The sequence below is a fragment of the Lissotriton vulgaris genome, chromosome 8, assembly GCF_964263255.1.
Source record: "Lissotriton vulgaris chromosome 8, aLisVul1.2, whole genome shotgun sequence".
NCBI lineage: Eukaryota > Metazoa > Chordata > Amphibia > Caudata > Salamandridae > Lissotriton > Lissotriton vulgaris.
In genome coordinates this window covers 1,371,863,790-1,371,888,416 of record NC_141696.1, presented here as the reverse complement: position 1 = coordinate 1,371,888,416, position 24,627 = coordinate 1,371,863,790, and the positions used below count along the sequence as shown (strand labels likewise).

Below are 24,627 nucleotides of genomic sequence, written 5' to 3'. Positions count from 1 at the left end.
ACAGATAATGCCGTGCCATCACGTTCTGTAACGAAAAGTGTAAAAGGTTTGCTGTAACATGGTGTTGCTAAAACTGGTGCTTGACATAATGCTTTCTTTAATTCATAAAAAGCCTGTGTGTGTTCCTGAGTCCAAGGGAGGACAGTCGAAGTCGCTGCCTCCTGTGTTGTCAACTGTATAAGTGGCTTGGCTAGAAATGCGTACTGGGGAATCCATTGCCTGCAGTAAGAGGTGAGGCCAATGAAGGCCCGCACTTCCTTCTGTGTCTTGGGTTGCGGTAGGTGTGCAATTAACTCAATGCGGTCAGGTGTTAGCTGTCTCCCCCTCTTGGACAGCAAGTGCCCAAGGTACACCACTTGCTGAACACAGAATTGTAACTTTGAAGGGGACACCTTGTGTCCCTTGTCGGCCAAGAAATGCAAAACCGTCAGTGATGCATGTTCACATTCAGGTTCGCTACGGGCGGTGATCAACAGATCATCGACGTACTGGAGTAGGGCAGTGTTAACTGGCATGTGAATACTGTCAAGTTGTCTTTTTAATGCTTGGCTGTAGATGCTGGGGCTTTCTGTGAATCCTTGAGGTGCGCGTGCAAATTTGAAGCTACGGCCATTTAAACAGAATCCGAAAAGGTATTGGCTCTCCGGATCAATGGGGACACTGAAGAAGGCGTTCTTGAGGTCAATTACAGTAAAGAACGTCGCCTCTGAATCAATAGCAGTCAATAATGATGAGATGTCGGGGACCACAGGGTACTGTGGTACAATGCATTTATTTAATTCTCGTAAATCAATCACCAACCGGTAAACTGGAGGTGCATTCGGGTCAGTACGTTTACGAATCGGAATGATAGGGGAATTACATAGATTGGAGTCGGTTTCTACAACCACTCCCTGTGCAATGAGCTCTTCAATGATTTCCAGTAAAGCCACTACAGCATCGGGTGGTAACTTGTATTGTCGGATTCGGGGCAGTACAACTCCTGGCTTGAGTGTAACTCGGTATGGTGTAATGTGCATCCAACCTACATCAGTTGGGCCTTGCGCCCACAAATGTTCTGGTACATTTTTCAATCTGACATCAAAATCTCGTAATACATAGTGACCCTTGAAGTCACGCAAAAACAGTCTCACTCCTTCCGGAGAACAACATATTACAGCTCCTAGAGCTTTCAGTGTCTTGATACCTAACAAGTTTTCTGGACATGACTTTGTGAGCAATAAGTCTGTAGTACGTGATAATGGACCAACTGCTAGGGGAACAGGTTTCGATACTTCATTAACAATGGGCTGTCCTGAAAATCCAAGGGAAACATTCTGTGAGCCTGAGAGGGGTGCCCCTGGAACCTCGTCGTGACTTATTGTTGTTCGGCTTGCCCCTGTGTCAATCAAAAACTTTCTATCTTTTCCTAATACTTGACTATGTACATAAGGACCCACTTGATCTACAGGAACTTCAATGAGAGGCAAGCCAACCTCCCTCTCTAGGCTGTTTCATGAGTATCGCTGATAATCGGGGTAATCAGATTGTGCATACTGGTACATCTGCTGTGAAACTTGCTGTGTCGCGGCAATGGGCTGTGCATGTGGTACCGCTACTGTCTGTCCTGTCTGTTGTGGAGCAGGCATTGGCTGTACATTCTGTGGAATATGTTGCTGAACCTGGTGTTGGACCTGGTCCTGTCTAGGCTGATATGGTCTCTCTTTAGTTTTTCCTGTTGCTATATTGTATTTCAGAACCGTACATTCATTCACATAGTGACCTGGCTGTTTACAATAGTTGCATGTCCCTTTAACGGGAGCCTCCGTATTATTTGACTGTGTCATACCCTTTTTCTGACCGTCAGCTGGAACTGACTGAGCAACTAACATTTTCATTTTCGTATCTTTCATACGTCTCTGTTCGTGATCTTGTTCTTCCCTGATTCTATTCTGGTGGTACTGTAACATTTGTAACATTTGGGACGGCGTATTTGCTTGCCATGTACTTTCTACTTTCAAAACACGGTTCTTAACTTGAGGCAGGGAATTCTCGACTAATTTTGATACAAAGAGGTGTGGGTATGACTCGCTACTTGTTTTCAGGCCACTGTTAATAATAAAACATTTCTCGAATCTAGAATAAAAATCACTAGTGTCTTCATCGTGTTTCTGTTTACAGGCTGAGATTGCGTCCCAGTCTTCCTTTTTAGTTGTTAACAGTCTAGGCAAAACCTGTACTAATAAACCTGGTAATGCTTTAGCTTTATCCCCAAGGCCTAAACCTGCGGTACGACCATTTTCTTCAACTTCTAATGCAGCCCAATCAATCTTTGTGTCTCCCACCTCCCATTCTTTCTCTTTTAGTTTCTCGTAAATTCCAGCAGGCAACAGTACCTTTAACATTTTCATAATATCTGTATACGTGTAATCGCCCATGAGTAACATATCTTTAATCTCTCGGTGAAAACCTGCAGGGTCTTTATCATGACTGGGCACTATTTTCTTCATTTCCAATAATTCCATTTTAGTGATGGGTGTATATACGAATACACGTTCTAGTGTGTTATCGTCCTTTCTGACCGGATGTACTTCCCGTAAGGGATTCTGTCTGTCAAAGTAAAACATTTTTCTTTCTGAGGGTGGTGGAGCTGACATAAACTGAGGTTTCAGAAAAGCACTATATTTGTGTCGATGTTCTAGAATTTCTTTAATTAAATCAGTACCTAGGCCTCTCCATCTATTCGAGAGCAGTTCTACTAATATATCCGGTAAGGGACCTGGGTCAGAATGTTGGCTTTTAAACAACGTCATGAGATGTTGAATCATGTATATACCAGCTAATTTTTGTTCATCAGGGGAAAGGTTCAAAAACGTCTGTGCTACTGTATCATCATTATATGTACTGGAATTGTTAGCCCATTGTACTGCGGACCGAGCTAGTTCTTGTTCATCCATGGAATTAAGTACATGGTACCCCATTCGATCTTGAAGTATTTTATCGGTAGCCTGAAACATATGTTCAGGAGAACTCGGATTTGATATAGCAGAAAGAAAAAGTCTTTTACTTTCTGGACGTATTGTTTTCTTAAGGTATTTTCCCTTACCTACATATGCTATTATCTCTTTGTCTGACTGTTGCGACGTTTCTGCTAGATCCTCTATATCATCCTCCTCTTGCGAGGAAGTTGGATCGTCTAATTCAAGTTCTTCTTCAGGTGCTCGCTGGGCATGTAGATCTATAATTTCTTTACGGATCTTTCTAACCATATGATGCACACTGTTCTCCTTATCATGTTTACCCTCCGACATATTCTGGCTCCATCTAATCAGTCTATTCATCTCACTTTGCGGAAAACCTGCCTGATCTTGTTCTCTTATTAAACAATTAACCAAAAATCGCATTATTAAACCTTTAGTCTCAACTTTCTGACGTGACATGGCTTCAGCAACAGACTCCGGTCCTTCTCCTGTTCTAATAAAATAATACAATTTGTCTAGGTGTTCTGGCATTTCTGGTAGTAGCATCAAATAATCTGTAACGCGTCTCAAACGTATGGACGCTAACAACATGGGTCCTGACGTACCAGGCACTGAGTCATATCTGCAGTCTGTAAGTTCTCTTCTAAGTAATTCGGCCGGAACGCCTTTCGGTGTCCGAGCCTTTGCTAAATCTCTCATTGTAACTCGGTGTAACTGTGGGGGTGTTTGATAACCTCCTGTAGCACCCCCTAAAGCGGAGGCTTGAGCATAATCTGGTTGTAGGGTCGGTACCTGCTGTAGCTGGGTTGGGTCCTGGACCACGCCAGTCCCAAAAGGATTTAATGGATGCATTTGTTGGATACCGGGGGGGGACAACGGGAACGGGTGCGGGTAGCGGAACTGGAGGGATCTGCTGTTGCGGACCTGGGGGCGGATGATCATGGGGTAGGAGGCCGTCAACGGGTACAGGTGGTGCGGGTACATGGGCAGGTGTAGTAGTATATGTAGGAGCTACATCGTCTAAATAGGAAGAAATAAAAATGTCTGCTGCAGTCTTGTGACGTACTTTAGTCGGAACCAATGGAGGAGGCAGATCTTTTGGTATTTCCGGAGTGGCCTTAGGTAAACCCTCGGCCAAAAGGGGATACATACCATTCACAAGGGTGTTTCGTTGTCGGTCTACTTGTTCTGCTTTAACTCGTATTCCTTCTTCAACTAGTACGTTTTCTCGGGCTTTATCTGAATCTTCTCTATGTTTTTCTGCTTTTCTGTATTCTTTCTCTGTACGTCTATGCGATTCTTTACGCCACAATTCTATGGCGTCTTTCTGAGATTGTCTGGCCTTCTTTTTCCATAGCGCTTCTTCTACTCTCATGATGCAATCTGCATCCCATGTCCCTGTAACGGGCCATCTATATTTCTCGTCTAGGTTCTTAGTATAATCGACCCATAAATCTAGATATAATATGGCATCTAAGCCGTGCTTATGGTACATAAAATTTCCGGGAGTGTCCCTAGGTGGGACAGGAATCGTTTCCTCTAGTATCCCTTTCCTAGTTCCTAACTGTCTTAATTTGGAAAACAATGGCATCTTGATATTTGGTACTTGACACTTACTCGAACCTGAACACACTTTTGACACAGAAACACGGTAATGTATATCAAACAGTCACTCACACCACGACATTAATCACATAGAAACATTTTGAACACATATTAACTATGCTTGAATTCTATAACGAAAACAAAAAATCGAACCGTTGAAGACACGAATTACTTGATATACTGCTAAACAGTACAGATACACTGCTAAAACAGTGCAGACCGGGTCTGTGTACCCAAACCCGTCTTGACCGGATACATAGTAATGCACCTGTCTAGATGCGTCCCCAGCAACGGTACTCACCGGGAAGCACGGAACGGAAGGCCTCGGAAAACTCGTCTGGGCTGGACCGGACTGGACTCGACTCGACTTGTGACGTCACAGGCACGTCGGAACTGGTGGGCCTCTAAACACCTCGGATCCTGCTCTCTCGGCTGGGCTCTGGTCGGGATCCTCCGCACTCCTCACCGCCTCGTCTGGGTGTCGATCGCAGTCTCAGTCACCTCCGTTGGCCTGAGGGAGATACAGGAAATCCTGCGGGTACGCGTAATTGTCCATCACGGCTGTGGCAGGGGGCTAGGCCTGCAACGCACCGCCGGCATGTAAGGTGGGGGAGGGGTCCCTGTTCGGGCGCCAAATTAATGTGGTAAATAAATATTTACCGTCGGAATTTCTATGCAGTAAAGTCCAATAAAATAACCCAATCGGAAATAAGAGGCAGAATCCGTGATATCTGAGTTTATAAGGGTTTTATTCCATAAAATGGAATGGTTCGAACCAGGGTATCATGTTCCTTTCACCATTAAGGTTCAGGAAGGGATAGACAATACTTTATTAACAGAATACAATATATATAGTAAATGCATATAATGGTGATGGATAAAGAAGGCGTAACAGCTGAGAGAAACGAGATAAGAACACATGTACGTAACAGAAAGGCGTGCACGAGGGCGTACACAGAGGTGTGTGCTAGAAACGTCACATGAAAGTGTCACAAGTGGGTGGATACATAGTGGAATCTTGCAATGTTAGCAGAAATCTGTAGCAAGGATGCACGCGCAGCAGCATGACGTGTGACTGACGTGAGGCTGGAGGGTGCAGGGGATTTGACATTTAGCACTAGAAGAAAGAGACAGAAGTCTGGCATGTCAGATCGACTCGTTCCTAAATCATATCTGATATCTTGTGTTTGGGGAACTATATTATCTAGAAAGAAAGGTCTCTTGGGCAGAGGCTACTCTATACTGACTATTAATGCGTGCATATGTGACTACGTGTCTGCGTGTAATGCGAGGGGCCATGGGCCTACCATGGTAACAGGAGCAATGAATTACTTGCATGGAGACAGAAAGGCCGGGCCCTTTGCTCTGCAGCCGGGGAAATGTTTATCTATTCTGCTAGACTGGAATGTGTTTTCAAGGAGCTGAACTCGGCTATACTGATAACTTGAAGGCAAAATACTGTCTTTGGCAGGCAAGCAGGCCGAGCTGGGCACCGCTCGCCATGCAGGGAGTAGGACAGAGGTCAGGGATGTATCCCACGTTGCAGCTTTCAGGAGGCAGAGAGCAGAAAAGGCTCGATGGCAGAAATCAGGGCCTAGCTCTGCAGGGCTAGGAAAACGTGGAAGTACACCATGAAAAGACGTTGGCAAGGCATACTTAGGAACTGAATTATCGATCCATTCATGGTGGATCTGAAAGAGGACATATTAAAGTTGGACGCAAATGTATTTGCGTCTTCATAGCAGGTCGAGGAGGGAAGTTACATGCACTTTAAGCTCGTACATGGAGACGGTGGGGTTCACGTTAGGGGACACAATTGACCATAAAAATTCATATTACCTCACCTGAGGCAGCGAGATGCTCACCAACAAGAGACAGTGTCAACGGGGACATAGAGACGGAAGAATAACAGTCCGGTGGGTAAGGAACATTTATTTGTGATGGAACTGCCGACTGGGCTGCCATGGACACTGGGCTGAGGACCTCCGAGGAGGGTATGAGGGGTCGCTGACTCCGGAGTGTTCTTCACCCCCAACGAGCAAGTAACTTTGAGTTTATATGTGGGTTGGGTTAGGCACTCTGCTAAATTGGGGTGGCGGGCAGTTCAAAGTCCGTTTAGCAGGGGGGCAGGGTGGGGGGAGACTATGGGGTAAAGGGGGGGTATTAAAGTTTGATTGTTTGAACTGTTTGACTCTTAAGGAATATGCGAGGTACATCACATGGCACAATGTGCTGGTTGACACACACCGGACACGATGGCATCAGTCCAAGGTACAAATAGACCCACCACTACAGGCAAACATTAACAATCGTATGGATAGACATAGACCGGGACTACTGATGCCGTTCCATCTGGAGTTCATGTCCGTCTCTACAATTAAGCGATGGCACAAGTTGCACAGACTAATAACATAGAGAGGAGTCCTCATTCGGGGCCGGTGGCTCCACTGCAATTGATGTCCTGGAATATGAGGAGACTGGGGGACAAGATAAAGAGAGGGTTGGTTCTGCAGAACATCAGAAGGATAAATCATGATCTGGTCCTCTTACAGGAAACACATCTAGTGGGTGGGACCAGCAAGGCACTAGATAGACAAGGTTACCGCATGATAGTCCACTCAGACTTCACTTCGGTATCCCCGGGGACAGGTATTTTAATGAAGAAGACATACCGGTTCATACTACAGACCACCAAAACTGATGATCACGGCCGCTTTGCAGTGGCATGTGGGCAATGGGAAGGAACACCCCTTAACATAGTGTCTGTCTATATTCCACCGGCGCTGCATGCGGCCGCACTTCCAGACTTGGGTAGGTTCCTGTTAGAACTCCCGGAGGGTGATCTAGTAGTGGGGGGAGACTTTAACGCGGTAGCTCATAATACACAGGATAGGTTTCCGGTCCAAACCCAGACGCCCGGCCCATCCCGCTTTAGTGAATTCATGGAGGCACAAGGTCTACAGGACGTATGGCAGCGTCTTAACCCTGAAGACCAACAATACACTTATTACTCGGCAACTCATAACAGCCTATCCCGTATTGACTACTTCCTCATACTGGGAGAGGGCCGCCTCACAATAAGTGACATGATGATTAGACCCCGGGGTATATCAGACCACTCTTCACTAACGTTAAGCTTGTCATGTTCTGAAAGTACACGCAAAAGAATATATCCAATTTACCCAGGGTATCTTAGGGTCCCTCACATCCGTAAGGTCTTGAAAACAACGACCAAGTACTACTTTTCTGAAAATACAGACTCTGTAACATCCCCCACGACCTTATGGGAGGCCTATAAAACAGTGTTACGGGGGCAGGCGATTGTGACGATAGCAGGACATAAACGTACGCAAAAACAGGAACTGATAGATTTAGAACTGAAACTGGAAAAGGCTAACGCGGAGCACATGGCAGACCCAACATAGGATACGCTTCACACACTTCGCCTCTGCCAACAATTACATGACGACCACCTTCGGCGACGGACGGTTGAGAACATAGAGGCGACAGCACACAGGGTGTATGATATAGGGGACAAAGCCAGTAAACTCCTGGCATGGCTAGATAAAAAAAAGGAAGGCAGCAGAAACATACTGCAATTAAGAGATGCGGAGGGACTGATACACTCACGCCCCTCCGAAATTATAGACATCCTAGCTGATCACTTCCAAGGGGTATACAGCGGAGGCGGCGATATCGGCGCTTACTAATGTACAGACCGAGACCCTGCCACAGGAGGCTGTGGACGACCTAGAGGCAGACCTATCAGTGGAAGAGATACGGACGGCAATCAATGCGCTTCGCACGGGCAAGGCGCTGGGCCCCAATGGGATCCCGATTGAATGGTTTCAGACTATGACAGACGTGCTGTGCAAACCCCTGCTAGCCATGTTTGTGGAGAGTCAGGAGAGGGGAACCTTGCCCCTGGATAAACGAATGGCGACCATCGTGGCCATTCCGAAACCAGGTAAGTCACCCACTGAATGCACCTCATACCGTCCGATTTCACTTCTTAATGCAGAAGCAAAAATTTTGGCGAAACTGCTAGCCAATAGACTAATGCCCCACCTCCCACACCTGATTCACCCAGACCAGTCGGGCTTCATGCCACATAGAAGCACGGCTTTGAACCTCAGACGCTTGCACGGAGCACTAGCGAGAGCCCACATGCTGATAGACCCGGCAGCCATACTATCATTAGATGCCAGAATGGCGTTCGATATGGTGGAATGGCACCACCTCATCGCAGTACTAGCCCATATGGGCTTTGGTCCCAGGTTCATCTCCTGGATAAGACTATTATACGCGGATCCTGTCGCACACGTAGCTGCCAATGGCCACATCTCCCGAGAAATCCCTCTAGCCAGAGGGACGCGGCAGGGATGCCCACTCTCCCCCCTACTGTTCGCTTTGGTCCTAGAACCATTGGCCACGGTCCTTAGGACTACCCCATTATTGAAAGGAGTGCAGTGGGGAGACAATTGGGAAGATAGAGTTTCCCTATATGCCGATGACATGCTAATCTATCTGTCTGACCCGGAGGCCGGCATCCCGAGGTTGTTGGCGCTATGCGATACGCATGGAATAAACTCTGGCTATACGATTAACTGGACAAAATCGGTCATCTACCTATTACAGGGTCCTGCTCCGAACCTTCCTAGTGACTGCCCATTGACGATTGCAAATACCCCGTTTAAATATCTGGGCGTCTACGTCACTCGAGACGCGGAGGTATTCTATGAGCAGAACTTACTACCGCCACTCGCTCGCTTGAAGGCAGACGTGAGACATTGGAAAGCCCTCCCTCTAACACTGCTGGGACGAGCGGCATTGTTTAAAATTATTTAGAAAAGGGGATGGTGATGAACAGAGTGTCTGAATTAAGCAGACCACTCTTACCCAGTCCAAAGATCTGGGCTTGATCCATCACCGTTATTTATCTCACTGCCCCATCCCAGCTCAGAACCTGGCTATATGCAAATCAGTCTGTCCCTGGCCCAGTGCATCATGGGAACAGGGCAGACTAAACTACCAAGCCAATTCTTCACCAGAAAGGAGACAAGCTACCGGGGACCGGTTTCTGGAATTTCAGCCGTCTTCGGCCCGGCTTGCTTGAATCCTGATGGAGCAGAGAGAAAGGGACTCATGTCTGAGTATACCCTGCCACACCTATAGTGGCCAAAAACGATTTAGAAAAGGGGGTGGTGATGAACAGAGTGTCTGAATTAAGCAGACCACTCTTACCCAGTCCAAAGATCAGGGCTTGATCCATCACCGTTATTTATCTCACTGCCCAATCCCAGCTCAGAACCTGGCTATATGCAAATCAGTCTGTCCCTGGCCCAGTGCATCATGGGAACAGGGCAGACTAAACTACCAAGCCAACTCTTCACCAGAAAGGAGACAAGCTACCGGGGACCGGTTTCTGGCATTTCAGCCGTCTTCGGCCCGGCTTGCTTGAATCCTGATGGAGCAGTGAGAAAGGGACTCATGTCTGAGTATACCCTGCCACACCTATAGTGGCCAAAAACGATTTAGAAAAGGGGGTGGTGATGAACAGAGTGTCTGAATTAAGCAGACCACTCTTACCCAGTCCAAAGATCAGGGCTTGATCCATCACCGTTATTTATCTCACTGCCCCATCCCAGCTCAGAACCTGGCTATATGCAAATCAGTCTGTCCCTGGCCCAGTGCATCATGGGAACAGGGCAGACTAAACTACCAAGCCAATTCTTCACCAGAAAAGAGACAAGCTACCGGGGACCGGTTTCTGGCATTTCAGCCGTCTTCGGCCCGGCTTGCTTGAATCCTGATGGAGCAGTGAGAAAGGGACTCATGTCTGAGTATACCCTGCCACACCTATAGTGGCCAAAAAGGATTCAAGCAAGCCGGGCCGAAGAGGGCTGAAATGCCAGAAACCGGTCCCCGGTAGCTTGTTTCCTTCCCACAGGATTCAAGCAAGCCGGGCCGAAGAGGGCTGAAATGCCAGAAACCGGTCCCCGGTAGCTTGTTTCCTTCCCAGTATAAGAATTGGCTTGGTAGTTTGGTCTGCCCTGTTCCCATGATGCACTGGGCCAGGGTCAGACTAATTTGCATATAGCCAAGTTCTGAGCTGGGATGGTGCAGTGAGCTAAAAAACGGTGATGGATCAAGCCCTGATCTTTGGACTGGGTAAGAGTGGTCTGCTTAATTCAGACACTCTGTTCATCACCACCCCCTTTTCTGAATCATTGTTTAAAATGATGGCGTTGCCACGTCTCCTGTATATACTGGAAAACACCCCGGTTGTGGTACCACCTTCTTATTTCCGGAAAGTGACTGCGGTGGTGACAGGTCTGTTATGGGGAGAGCGCCCAGCCAGGGTGGCACATATAAAACTTAATCGAGGATGGTATGACGGGGGAATAGCCCTGCCAAATATACAGTTGTATTACTGGGCATCACAACTTAAGGTGATAAACCAGTGGATCCACGCCCCGCAGAACGACCCGGCGTATCTAGCAGACAGAGCACAACTAGGTACACACAGCCTCCTGGCCCCATTATATAATCAAGGTCTCACGGCGAAGTTGATTGGCCCAACCAGACACACTGTGCTGCTCTGGCATAAGGCACAGACACGACTCAAATGGAGTGGGGTTAGAACTAAACTTACATCATTGTGAGACGCCAAACAGCTCGGCTGCCTGAGATTTAGTAAGGGATTTACCCAATGGGATAATATTGGAATCACAACAGTGGGAGATTTATGGACCAGCAACGGGATGGTCTCTTTCTCACAATTGCAGTAGCAGTATGAGTTGGGCTCCCACGAAACCTACAGATACATACAAATACGGCATGCATTGATGACAGTTATCGAGCCAGGGTTGACAGTCCCCGAATCTTCACCGTTAGAGGACCGTTTGGTCACTGATTTTATGCAAACAGGCGCCACATCCCTCACCTACCGAAAACTACTGAATAATCTTCCAGACCCTCTGCTTAAGCTAAAAGAGAAATGGGAGACTGAGCTAGGTGTCATGGATGAGACGGACTGGAACGCCGCGTTGGCATCGCCGCGAGAGGCAGGCGTTTCAGCCAGATTTAGACTGGTGCATTTTAAGATACTGCACAGAGTCTACTATACTAGAACCACCCTACATAAAATACACAGAGCGGAGCACCCGGACTGCCTTAGAGGTTGTGGTGAGGAAGGGACGCTGATACACACACTTTGGGGCTGCCCGATTATCACTGACTACTGGCGACAAGTCATGCGCACCATTTCCCAAACCCTAGAGACATCACTTGGACCTGACCCACGGGTATGCATGTTGAATGTGTGGGGAAGAAGTGATCTGACGCGTCAGGGGCAGCAATGGGTAACGATTGAAGTCATGGTTGCCAAGCAGGATATAGCGCAGAAATGGGGAGTGGCGGAGACACCGACTTTAGCGCAGTGGTGCAGGGCTATGGACAGACTTATGGTGATTGAGCGAGCAGTATACAAAATGAGAGCTAACCCTCGCAAATGAAATAAGATCTGGCAACCGTGGAACAGTTATAGGGGGGGATCTGTGCGAACCTTTACTTGAAGAAGACATAGATAGTTCAGGGGACGAAGAAGGGATGGATGACTGATACATTAGAGGACTGTTGAGAGGAGTCGGGAGGGGGACTGGGACACGAACGCATTTAAGTTCCACTAGGACATGGGGACAGGAGAGGGGTTTGGAGGGATGCCCGGGACTCCCAACCAGCATGAAGTGCTTAACGTACATTGCCTTTAATGTCAGTAAACATCTAAACTTAACGAGTCTAAAGTTTTGTTAAATAATAAATAAAAGTAAGACTAGTCATATTACATACATACTATGCGAATACCCTATGTAAATTGTCAACAAATGCTGCCGGACTGGAAGGTTGTCGGCTGAAGAGCTGTGTAACAATGCAGGTGAATTTATGTATGGATAACGACGAACCACCGGGTTATACTGAACTACGATATATTTTTGGCAATTGCAAATAAAGTCTTACAACCCAAAAAAAAAAAAAAAATTGTGAGTAAAAAGAAGAGTAAGGAAGGTCTTTTTTTAAAAAGAATTGGACTGAACATGGTGGTACGTGCACAGAAGTGAATATTCACTGGGTGCACAAACTCTGCGAATTGCCGCTGTGGAGAATTCAGAAAAGCTTGCAGTGACTACTGAGGTGAAGTCGTCGTGAAAGAGTGCATGCTCCCCATGTTCGAAGAGCCAGCGTGATCTTACCATGATCGGGCAGTATTCCTGCTGTCATTCGTGGTGGAAAAATACCAGCTCCCCGTGTTCGAGGAGCCAGCGTGACCATATCGTGATTATGGAGGATCCTCGAACACGGGGAGCATGCACTCTTTCACGACGACTTCACCTCAGTAGTCACTGCAAGCTTATCTGAATTCTCCACAACGGCAATTCGCATAGTTTGTGCACCCAGTCAATATTCACTTCTGTGCACGTACCACCTTGTTCAGTCCAATTTTTTTTTTAAAAAGACCTTCCTTACTCTTCTTTTTTCTCACAATTTTTAGGTTCATGAGGCTTATAACTAATAGGCATTTATGTAATGTCTTGATGATGATCCCAGCTATCTAAATGTGGGATCGAAACGCCGTCGACCAATTCATGTGCCATATACAGTGTGTAAACCATGTACTGTGTTGATGTAACGGTGCATTTTTGAATATCTGTTCACATTGAGATCTAATGAACAACTGAAGCTTTTTTGCCTAAAAAGCCCTTTCTGTCTCACTTTGAATGTACAAAAGTGTTCTTGTATAATTGAGGTAGAGGCTTGTGCCCCACACTGTGAGAGTGTCGAAGGATATTCTCTGTGTATTTTGCTTTATACTATAAATATACTTGCTGACCACTGATGGCTGGACAAGTCACTTTAATATAGAATCCACTGTGTCTGTATTCATTTACATGATTCTTTCTTGCACAGGACCATTTTTGTTTTCCCAAAAAAATAGTATTATACAACAGCACAACTGAAGTGGCCAATGCGTTGGTTACACACTCCTGCCAGCCCAGGACATAAAATGAGCGACCAATTAGGCATGACAGAATAGTAGAGTGGTTTTTCACTAGCAGGCCGCCTGAGTTGTGGCTACCAAGAGCCTACATGGTCACAAAAACTGCTGGGCCAAATACATGTGCGTCGGATGCAGCCCCAATCCGTACTCTGTGTCACTCTTGCTACGAGAGGTCTCTGTACAAATGACCTTGCCATCGCGTTTGATACACACTCATGGACCAGAGCTGGCATTTATGACCAAGGCAAAGTGTGCACGTTTGCGCAAATGATTGATATTTATGGGCTTGGACTGGGTCATTTCATGGCTGACGGTGCAGTGATACATACGCTGGCCAACACCTTGGCCAAGTAGAGCCACCTATGAGCATAGTACTGCACTCCCTACTGATGCCTAGGGGAGGGCGCAGAGCAGCTGACAAGACCAAATATTTACGGGCTAAATGGGCGCAGTGCTTTCAGACTGACATGTCAGATAAATAGATGTCTGTCACCAAAAGATACACCTAAGAAATCTCTTGTAGCTCTAGATTCAGGCTCTTGCAGTTTTACTACCTGCGTCATACATATCTAATTACCCAGGCGTATCAGGGGCATGTTCCCGGGCTCGTGGGCAGTGTGCCTTCTGTGCGTTAAGCCATAAGTGTCCTTCTAACACACGGTGTGGGAGTGCCTAGATATTCTGAGGACCTGTACAGAAATAGTGAGTCGCATATCGGACCTATTAGGCAGAGACATGAACTCACACCTGGACCTTTGCCTCTCTGGTCTGGATGGCCAGGAATAAGAAAACTGAACTACAACTACCAAGATGTCATGGGGTAATGGCGCTGTTACATGCAGGCAGTGTGTTTCTACCCACTTTTACTGTTAAAAGGCTCTCTTGATCACCCCTAAGCTGTCGAGCTTTGGAACTCCTGCACACTTTGAGTGGGATTATACCTAAGAAAATTGACAGCATGTCCAGCAACCCGTATATATTCTCCTTCTGATGAGGGAGGAATACGTAAACACTGGTGTCTAGAGACATGATTTCAAAAGACGCCATTAGCTGAAAAATAACATGATGGACTTTGTGTGAAAACTGAACTACAACTACCAAGACACTCTGGGGTAATGGCGCTGTTACATGCAGGCAATGTGTTCCTACTCACTATCACTCCCTTTTGTTGTTTTTCACACACACATATATATGTATATATATATATATACACAAATTGGATTCGCCTAGCTCGTCTCAGATCCAACAAACGGAACCTCATCTTCACCACAAGTGAGGGTATCAAGTACAATTCCACCTCATTGTTCACATGAACTGACCATGTCATCATCCACTTCCAAATCAACACACCTCAAGTCAACATGCTTACCAGGTTCAGCACTCCAAGCTGCAGCTGGGCCAAAATGAGAAAAACAGACTGTTTCAGCGCCCTCGGCACGGATCAACCCTGCCCCACAGACAACCTTGACAAGGACATCAACAACTTGATCAGAACTACGCGGACTCCCTCACACCCATCAAACCCAACAAGTATCATAGATCAAATAAGCAGGCCAGCTGGTACACAGGAGAACTCTGAGACACCAAACGGCACTGCAAACAGTTAAAAAAGAAATGGAGAGCCAGCCACGACCCTACCAACACAACTACCTACATGGCTGACTAAGACGCTATCACCAAATAAGAGACACCAAGGAAAAAGCACTAGTGGAACGCATCGTACTCTAACTGCTGCAAGGAGATCTTCTTGATAGTCAAGGATTTCACTTTGCCGTCAGCCCTAGGCACCCTCAGCCACTGTTAGCAACATTGCTGCCCCCAAACAACCCTGCAACACCCTATCCAACTTCTTTCACAGCAAAATTACAAATATCTATAGCAACTTCGAACACCAACCCAACCCCAGAGAACTCATTGCTAACCTACCCACCACCAACCAAGATGGACAACTGACGGAATGGACAACCTGCCAGAAACACCACAGGACCAGTCATACAGACCATCCACTCAGGAGCCCAATGGACCCATGCCCTCACCGCTACCACAACCTGGGAACATCACCAATCCACACCAGTTTGACCCACATCATCACCACCTTCAAGTCCACCACTTTCTGGGATTAATGGAAACAGGAAGAAATTAACGCCCTCAAGAAGCCCACCGCAGATCCAAATCAACGGAGCAACTTCTGACCTGTCTCCCTGCTCGCCTAGCCAGCTAAAGTGATTGGAAATGCCATCAACAAGCAACTCACAACCCACCTAGAACTTCACCATCTTCCAGATAACACTCAATCAGGATTCAGCAAGAACCACAGCACCGAAACAGCACTCGTCGCGGCCCCCAAAGGCATTCGAATCATCATGGACCAAGGAGAAACAATGACCCTTATCCTGCTCAACCTCTGCAGCCTTCGACAATGTCTCATATATATATATATATATATATATATATATATATTCAATGAAAAAAACCATAGGTTTCACACCAGTTATAGTTAGCGGGAAATTTTACTGACATAAAACCAATGAAATTCCACGTTATAGTTAGTTGGACTCATTATAACTTGTGCGCCTGCAATGCACTGCTGATGACGTCACATATTACATCACTCATGACATGGTCAGTGACATCACTCATGACATCACTGATGACACCATCCAGTGAATGTGTGTCTTTCTGAAAAATATATGTTTTATATATGTATTTGTAAAGGTCGAAGGAAGAATAAATGGTTAAATAAGTGTGTAAATGGATGTTTGTTTTTAAAGGAATTGATTGGTTAACTGCCTTATTAAGTGTATCTTAGTGAATACATATATTAGCAAGTAACTTTTAAATATTGAAATGTATGTATCAGTGTTTCACTTCGTGTATAAGTGGCTGTATGGGATGGTTTGTATGTGTTTTGAAGACAGCATATGTACAGGATGTACAGGACTGTATGGATGGATGAGTGTGTATATGTGTGTGTTGGTGAGTGAACGACTGTCTCACTATTGTCTTTTTCAGTAACGACATATGTTTTAATCTAGTATATGTGAGTATTGATGTATATAAGTGAGTATATGTGAGAGTGAGAGATTGTAAGAGTTCCTGTTTAAATAAGTATGTGTTTCTATAAGTGATTGTTTAAGAGAGTAAGTATGTGTAAGTTTCCTTAGAAGTAAAGTGGTAGTGTGTGTATAGCTGTATATGCAAATAAATGGATGTTCAATAGTTTTTTTGCATGTGTGAATATGTGTGTGAATAACTTTTGGATGACTGTCGGTGTGTAACAGGATGTATAGGTCTATCACTACATACGATGAGTGAATATATATATGAATGACTATATAGAACTGTTGGTGAATGAGTGGATGTGTATGTAGATGTTGGAATTACCTAATAAGTTGTTGTAATTGGTATTGGTTTCTCCTTTTTTAAGAAAATGTTAGTTTCTATTTTTGAATGTGTGTGTCAAAGGTTATTTTATGCTGATAAGAGGTCTGCCACTTTGTAACAAGGATGGTGTCATCAGTGATGGCATGAGTGATGTCACTGACCATGTCATGAGTGATGTAATATGTGACGTCATCAGCAGTGCATTGCAGGCGCGCAAGTTATAGTGAGTCCAACTAACTATAACGTGGAATTTCATTGGTTTTATGTCAGTAAAATTTCCCGCTAACTATAACTGGTGTGAACCCTATGGTTTTTTCAGTGAATTTCAAAGGTTTTTTTAATGCTACTTCCTAACTATAAGTCTCACTTTAGAAGTAAGACTGTTAGCGCTCTAGTTGTTCTTTAGAACACTCTGGTACATACTGTGATTGGGCTATAGTTGCGCTACATCTGGCTGATATTTGGGCTACATTTGTATTTTTTTGTCTCTGGTGGCCATCTTTGGGCTACATTGGGCTACATTTGGGCTCTAACATATATATAGCCCAATGTAGCCCAATATATATTTTTTTTAAAGTTAATTTTCTTAAAAACAACTGGAGCATATATCTTGAGACATAGCAAAGGCACATCGGGCTACCAGTCCTTACAATTTTTCCAATTTTTTTTTTGTATATATATTTTTTTTTTTTGCCCTGGAACGCTCCCGGTGAGCGCCCCGGAAAGCGTAGTATTTTGAAGCGCCCCGGTGCGCGAACCGGGAAGCGTCCCGTTAGCGCCAATGTCGCGATCGAAAACAACATCGTGACGTGTCGCGTAAGCGTGACGTATCGCGTAGCCGCGCGATGTGTCTTATGATGCGCTGCTTAAACGCACCCGGAAGCGCTCCGCGGCACGGCCCGGAGCGTGTAACGTAAGCGCGCCGGAGCGCGTAACGTAAGCGCATCGGGTCATGTGACTTGAAAATAACACTTTTCATTGGTTCTCATCATTTTTTTCTCCAAATAATGAAAGCCCCCTCCTTTTTTCCTCATTCTTACTTTCTTCATTGAGAGAGCAAGAGCTATTTTTGAGCAAACAATGGCATCACTTGTTGCTGCAGCTGGTGCACCCCCACCACCAAGAAAAGACGGCCCCCACCACAGTTTCTTGGAGGACCAGAAGAAGAGGAGGAAGAAGAGGAGGAGGATCAACAACCAAGGCGCTTCCTGCCTGAAGAATCAAGACAAAGGCACGTTAAAGTGCACTTTATTTGGCAATTCTTTTCTTTTCCTGATGACCAGAAAAAGGTGAATGCCCCCAAAGTCACCTGTCTTATTTGTGACAAAGTTCTCTCCAGGGGCAATCCCACAAAGAAATATTCTTTTGGTAATTTTACCATGATCTGCCACATGGAGAGGTGGCATCCCAATAACTTAGCCCAGGCTGAAGTACAGGAACTTCGAAACAACCCACCCCCTGTGGCCAGCACTTCCTCTACTGTACCCTCACTTTCTGGTCCTGAAGAACGCCAAATGGTGCCAAATTTTCAGCAAAAATTTGGCAACCTCAAATTTGTTTGCATTTTCTGTGGCAAAACATTATGTTAAGGTGAACTTAGTGTCACCTTAATAAATAATGCTGTAGACAACCACCAATGCAGCAAGAAAAGGAAGCAGTAATTCTTTTCTTTTTTTTGCTCCTGTTGAGCCATTTCCAATTCCCTGTTTTTTGTTTGCTCCCTTAAAAAACCCCCAAAAAATATAAAATTGTTCAAAAATACAAAAAAAGTTCAGAAAAATAATAAAAAAATATAAAACAACAAAAAGAATTAAAAAAAAGTTCTTTTCAGAACTACCTCCCATTTATAAAATATTGCCAAAAATTTTAAACTCTGGCATTCTTTTTTCTCTTTTGTGCGCTTCCCGGTGCGCGTACCGGGCGCTCCCTCCGCGACAATCGAATTTTTTTTTTTTTTTTTTTTTTTTTGCCCCGCGAGGCCCTTTTATAGCCCCCACATCAAACCTAGGGGATCAGGGTGGGTCTACCCTGCCTCCTTATGGTCATTTCCCCCTTTGTTTTGGCCACCTCTTGTGTCTCGATCCTACCGAGACACAAGATGGCGGCCGCTCCGGACTGTTTCGCCAATCAGCTTTCTGCGCGCAAGTCGCGTGGCGCGCCCGGTGCGCTCCCCGGTGCGCGTACCGGGGCGCTGCCATAGATCTATATATTTTTTTGAACCTAAATTACTCAAAATCCACTGGAGCACATATCTTGAGACATAGCAAAGGCACATCGGGCTACCAGTCCCTACAATTTTGCCAAGTTTGGTGGTAATCCATTCAGCCGTTCGGGCTAAAAGTGAGTTTGACCGCCCTATGGAAATTAACATAGGGAAAACATGTTTTGGGACCCCCCCTTCTATCTCGGCCCCCGCTTGACGAATCCCCCCGAAACTTTCAAGGAAGGACCAGAGCTCCGCGAGGCCAATTTGAGGAAGTTTTCAAGCAGATTCGTCAACCGGCGCCAAAGTTATTCCAAATAGAATTTTGAGATTTTGCATTGAAAAAAATCCTAACTATAACTAAATACTGGCGACCAGTAGGTAATATATATATATATATATATATATATATATATATATATATATATATATATATATATATATATATATATATATATATATATATATATATAATATGTATATGTATATATATATATATAATATATATATATATATATATAATATATATGTATATATGTATTTGTATTTGTATATTTTATATTATATATGTTATACGCAGTCTTATGACATGGTACAAATGCCCCTGGGTTTATTTCAGACATGCTTGCAGAAGGTAAGTGCAAACATTTGGAAAGATGACTGCCACATATTTGCTTCAACACAGTGAAATGACTATATATATGTGTTTTAACTCTCCAAGTGTAATGTAAATATATATATAGTGACATTGTTTTACTATGTCACATGACTGAACTTTATAATTAAAGTTAATTGCAGGCTACACAAATGTGTCTGGATTTTTAAAACAAATATCAAGTATCCATTTTATACAATTTTACCAGCTCTTTGAATTTTGTTTCTTTCTTCCTCTTTTTTTTTTTTAAAGTTCATAAACCAGAGAAAGTATTATGGCATGACGCTGCTGGGACCATTCGTGATGGATTGCGGGCATATACAGCCCTACATTACCTTTCCCATATCTCTCCTGAAAAAGCTGTATTGGTAATGGATGGAGCTAGTGTGAGTATTAATTCACTGTAATAACTTTGGATTTAAAATAAGCATTTTGCATATTCCTCCACTTTTACACTTCTTTGGCCTACAGATTTGTGTAGTATTATATGCTGCAGAATATCTTCCCCTTTCCAATGGATTATCTTGCGTGATATTACTGAGTGTTTTAATTATTTGGTCTTAAAAAATGCCTTTGAATTAAATGATCTGAAAAAATAATTGGAGAAAAGTAGTTGGACAGGGAAGCAGTTTGAAAACATATAAAAGACAACAAAAGGTGAAAGGGGCAGGATCATAAAGGCTGACGGTGTGGGTGAGGTGGTCGTCCCCCAATGGGATAGAATATTTTGTAAAGCAGCCGAGCGCTAGTGCTATCTGCCTGCCCCTCCGTGTTTTGAGCGGAATGGTAAGAGGATCAGGGAGACCCTAAAGGGTGTAAGCAGGGAAGCGAGGTATCTGGGTGTCAAAGTGGGCATCAATACACCTAATACCTGCGACCAGTAGTTTAAAAGTTGAGGGCATTCCCACAGTAGATGGATCAGGGTTACCCACGAGCCACACTCTCTCCAGCATAGGGGGCTTCGTGTCGGGTTGCCTCTGTTGGGACGCGGGCGTGAGATAACAATACGTTGCTATTTTCATTGCGGTTTCTATATTTGCTACGCTACGTGCCGTATGGCGGGCCCTATATTAGATATCCGTTCATTCTTTCTGTGAGAGCGTCCTGCCCAATTCCCGTTCCTATCTCAGGTGTCCGAGGGATTTGTCTGTCCCAGGTTTGCATCCGAGGAGCTTATAGAGTTCTGTCGTCAGGCTTGAATCTGTGTGTTTCGTCACTAACCACTTTTCAAATGGCATAGAGGTCCTCTCTGCGCCCCCACGCACCTCCAGCTGCAGAACCCAATGTCGGTTCTGATGGTATCGGAAACGCTCATTCTCCTGAAGGGTTTGTTAAGTACGGAAATCAGTGAATGACAGGGGCCCCTCCACGTCACAGAAGTGTCCTATTGACCGGCAGCCCTCCTTTTTCCATTGTACAAATGCTCTTACATCGAGCCCTGGTGTGAACTCGGTATTTTGGACTATCGGTGTAATTAGTGACAGGAATGTAGTGAGCCCTTGAGAGATGGCCACCCTGTCCCAAGCTGATGGAGTAGAGTGCGTGACTTTTGATAAGTATAGGTTGTATGGCCTAGCTGCTTTTGCAAGAAAGGGGACTCCCCATAAGGGCTATCTAGCTAAGGCTCTGTCCATGAACAGTCAGTCTTTCTCAGTGACCACAGTGACGGCAGTGACCACTCTACTAGAGGTCTCAGCTGCACCACCCAGTAGTAGTCGTGCACGTTTTGGATTGCTAAGCCCCTTGGTTGGAGCCCTATAGCATAGTTCTCTTTGTAATCTGGGGCTCTGGTCTCACCAAATAAAGCGCTCCAAATCGTCCAGCAGCGAATGTAGCACTCCTGAGGGAGGTGGGTGGTGGGGGGGGAAGGGAGGAGTGGGGCGTGGTGGTGCAGCGGAAAGGTCTTAATTAAGAATATTACCATTTTTATTGCTGCGAAACGGCCAAGCCAAGACCGCAAGTGTGGTCTCAATCTATGGAGGTAATACTGTATGTGTCTTAAAAGTGCTGTGTGGTTCAGTGAAGTGGTGGATTGCATGCTGGCTGTAAGTTAAAGGCCTAAATATGGGATGGGTTCTCGAGCCCAGTGAAGGTGATGCGTATGTTTAAGTGCCTCTAACGTGCCTGGGGTGAGAGATAGGTTGAGCGCTTGTGATTTATGAACATTGACCTTAAATCCAGATACTCGCGCGAAGCGCTCTAGTTCGGTCATAAGGGCAGGCATGGAATCTCTAGGCCTTTCCAAGGTGTCTGCTACATCATCAGTGTATAGGCTGATTTTGTGTTCCTCCCCTCCGAACTTTACCCCAGATATTAAGGGGTCATCATGCACTCTTTGAGCCATGGGCTCCATGTAAAGAGCGAACAAGAGTGGTGAGAGTGGGCAGCCCAGTCTTGTTCCTTGTTGGATAGGGAAGGGGTGTGAAGTAAAGCCATTTACCCGGATGGAGGCAGTAGGATTGGTATAAGCCCCTAGCACCCCATTTATAAATCTCTCTGGCAAGCTGAAATGGCACATGGTTGCCTTAAGATAGGGCCATTGCACCCTATCAAACGCCTTCTCGGCATCTATAGAGAGATTCATGCATTCAACCTCAAAGCGTTCGGATTTGTTTATAATGTGAAGTAGGCACTTGGTATTATCAAATCACTGGGGGCCTGGAACAAAACCCAACTGGTCTGGATCTATCAACCCCGGAAGACAAGGGCAGAGTCTTTGCGCCAAGATCCCAGTAAATATTTGCACCCTGCGTGGTGCTATTTTCTGGAGCTCAAAATTCGTCTAAGTGCTGTTGTAATGCAACTGTTTTGTTTGTTCTTTTTTTTGAAAATGACAAAGGTTTTAAAAAAGTTATAAAGTAAAAAAAAAATATATATATATATATATATGTTTTAAGATCTACATTAAGGAGGGAGACAGGGCGGTAGTGGCTTAGGTATAACAGTAACTAGCGCCTCCAACATCGTGGCTCGGATGGGGGAAGACGACCCAATCGAGTTATACACCCTCACCAATAGCGGGGCCAATGTGGCGCAAAATGTTTTGTAAAAGATGGATGGAAACCCATCCGGGCCTGGGGATTTAAGGAGCTTTTGCTCAGAAATGGCAGAGATTACCTCTTCGAGCCTGTTCGGAGATTCGTGGTCTTCAATTTGGCTCTACACTAGTTTGGCGGTCATCACGTCACGCAAGTATTGGGCGGGGCCTTTTTCAGGGATTTTTTGTGCCCCATATAGGGAAGCGTAATATTGTCTAAATGTTTCTGCAATGTCTTGGTCAGTGGTCTGCTCTTGCCCAGAGTGGTCTGTGACCATGGGTATGGTTGACGCCTGTTACTGTACCCTTGGGGCCATATGTAGGTAAATGGTATTTACCGAATCGTAAATACCGAATTTTACCGATTCGGTATTTACAATTCGGTAAATGCCATGTAGGTAATAATTCTTTAACAATTACCTACTCGGTAATATTCGGTAATTACCGAATCAGTATTTACCGATTCGGTAATTGCCATTGATTCCTATGGGCCCTGAGGCCCATAGGAATCAATGGCAATTACCGAATCGGTAAATTTACTGATTTGTCAAGGGGGACAGGGTGTCACTTTGACACCCTGTTGCACCCCTGATTCTGGCTTGTGTGCCATGTGACACACATACATGCCCTAGAGGTGGAATATAAAATAAAAAAACAAAGTTACCAAGGACCCCACAGCTGCATTGAAAGGTGAGCCCGTTAAATTTAATATACAAATATCGGGAAAAGAGCCAAAGCAGCAACATATGAGTAATTCACAGGAAGGGGTAGAGGTGGAAGGGGAGAGCTATTTTGAAGTGGAGAAAAATCTTAGGCATGTAGATACAGAAGAGAGGGAAAACCTACGAAGCGACCAAGAAGTTAGACTAGTGGAACAACAGAGCAAGCAGAGTAAGCAGGTTGTATCTAGCTATAGTCTTAGAAACAGAAACTTCCTAAAACAAGAACAATATCCAAAGGGTATCTCTCCTAGGGAAAGCAAAAAAAGAACCAGAAAACTAAACAAACTAGAAATAAAAAATAGCACGGAGAGAGGTACACTCACCGCCAGGGGAAAAGTGGACTTGTCTCAGAAAGGAAAAATAAGGGTGACTCCATCCTTAAAAACTTACTTTAAAGTTCAGACACAACAAAGTACACAAAGGGAAGTGCAAGCTCAGAAACAGTTACATCTGACACTTCAAGGACCCCCTAGCTTGCAAGAAAAGGAAAGCGCGTTCACCTCTACAACAGCACGAACCACTGATACACCATATATTTACTCGGAAAAATCAACAAACAGGGGCTTAGGAGGCTTGACATTAAAAGAAAATATGGCTGAGGGTGGAACAAAAGGAACACCAACACCAGCAGTAGAAATAAGGGAGGAAATAACAGATGATGAAGGTACAGTGGAAAAAGAGAAAGAAGGGGCACAGGAAAACATCAAAAATCACACAGATGAACTTCTTGAAAAGATATGGATGTAGATGAAAGAAAAATTCACTATATCAGAGGCCAAACAGGATAAAATTCAGGAAGTGTGTGAGAAACTAGATAATAAACTAAACGCTTTGGGTGATAGGGTGACAGCTGTAGAAAGCGAAGTAGGTGCTCTAAATAAAAAGGTGGAAAGAAACCGAAAAGAAATTAACTCATTGAAGGAAGAGAGCAAGACACTAAATGACAAGATGGAGTCGCTTGAAAATCAGGCGAGAAAAAACAATGTAAGGATACTAAATGTGC

The 24,627-nt window shown here is 44.9% G+C and overlaps 1 protein-coding gene across 3 annotated transcripts in view; it reads left to right on the top strand.

Moving 5' to 3' along the window:
• CRYZL1 (crystallin zeta like 1) overlaps nt 1-24,627 on the top strand; it is a 221,858-nt gene that overhangs the window by 143,829 nt on the left and 53,402 nt on the right. For all 3 annotated transcript variants that reach the window (XM_086935343.1, XM_086935341.1, XM_086935342.1), the window contains exon 7: nt 20,118-20,251. In XM_086935343.1, coding sequence (XP_086791469.1) covers nt 20,118-20,251 — 134 coding nt within the window. The remainder of the gene's footprint in view (nt 1-20,117; nt 20,252-24,627) is intronic.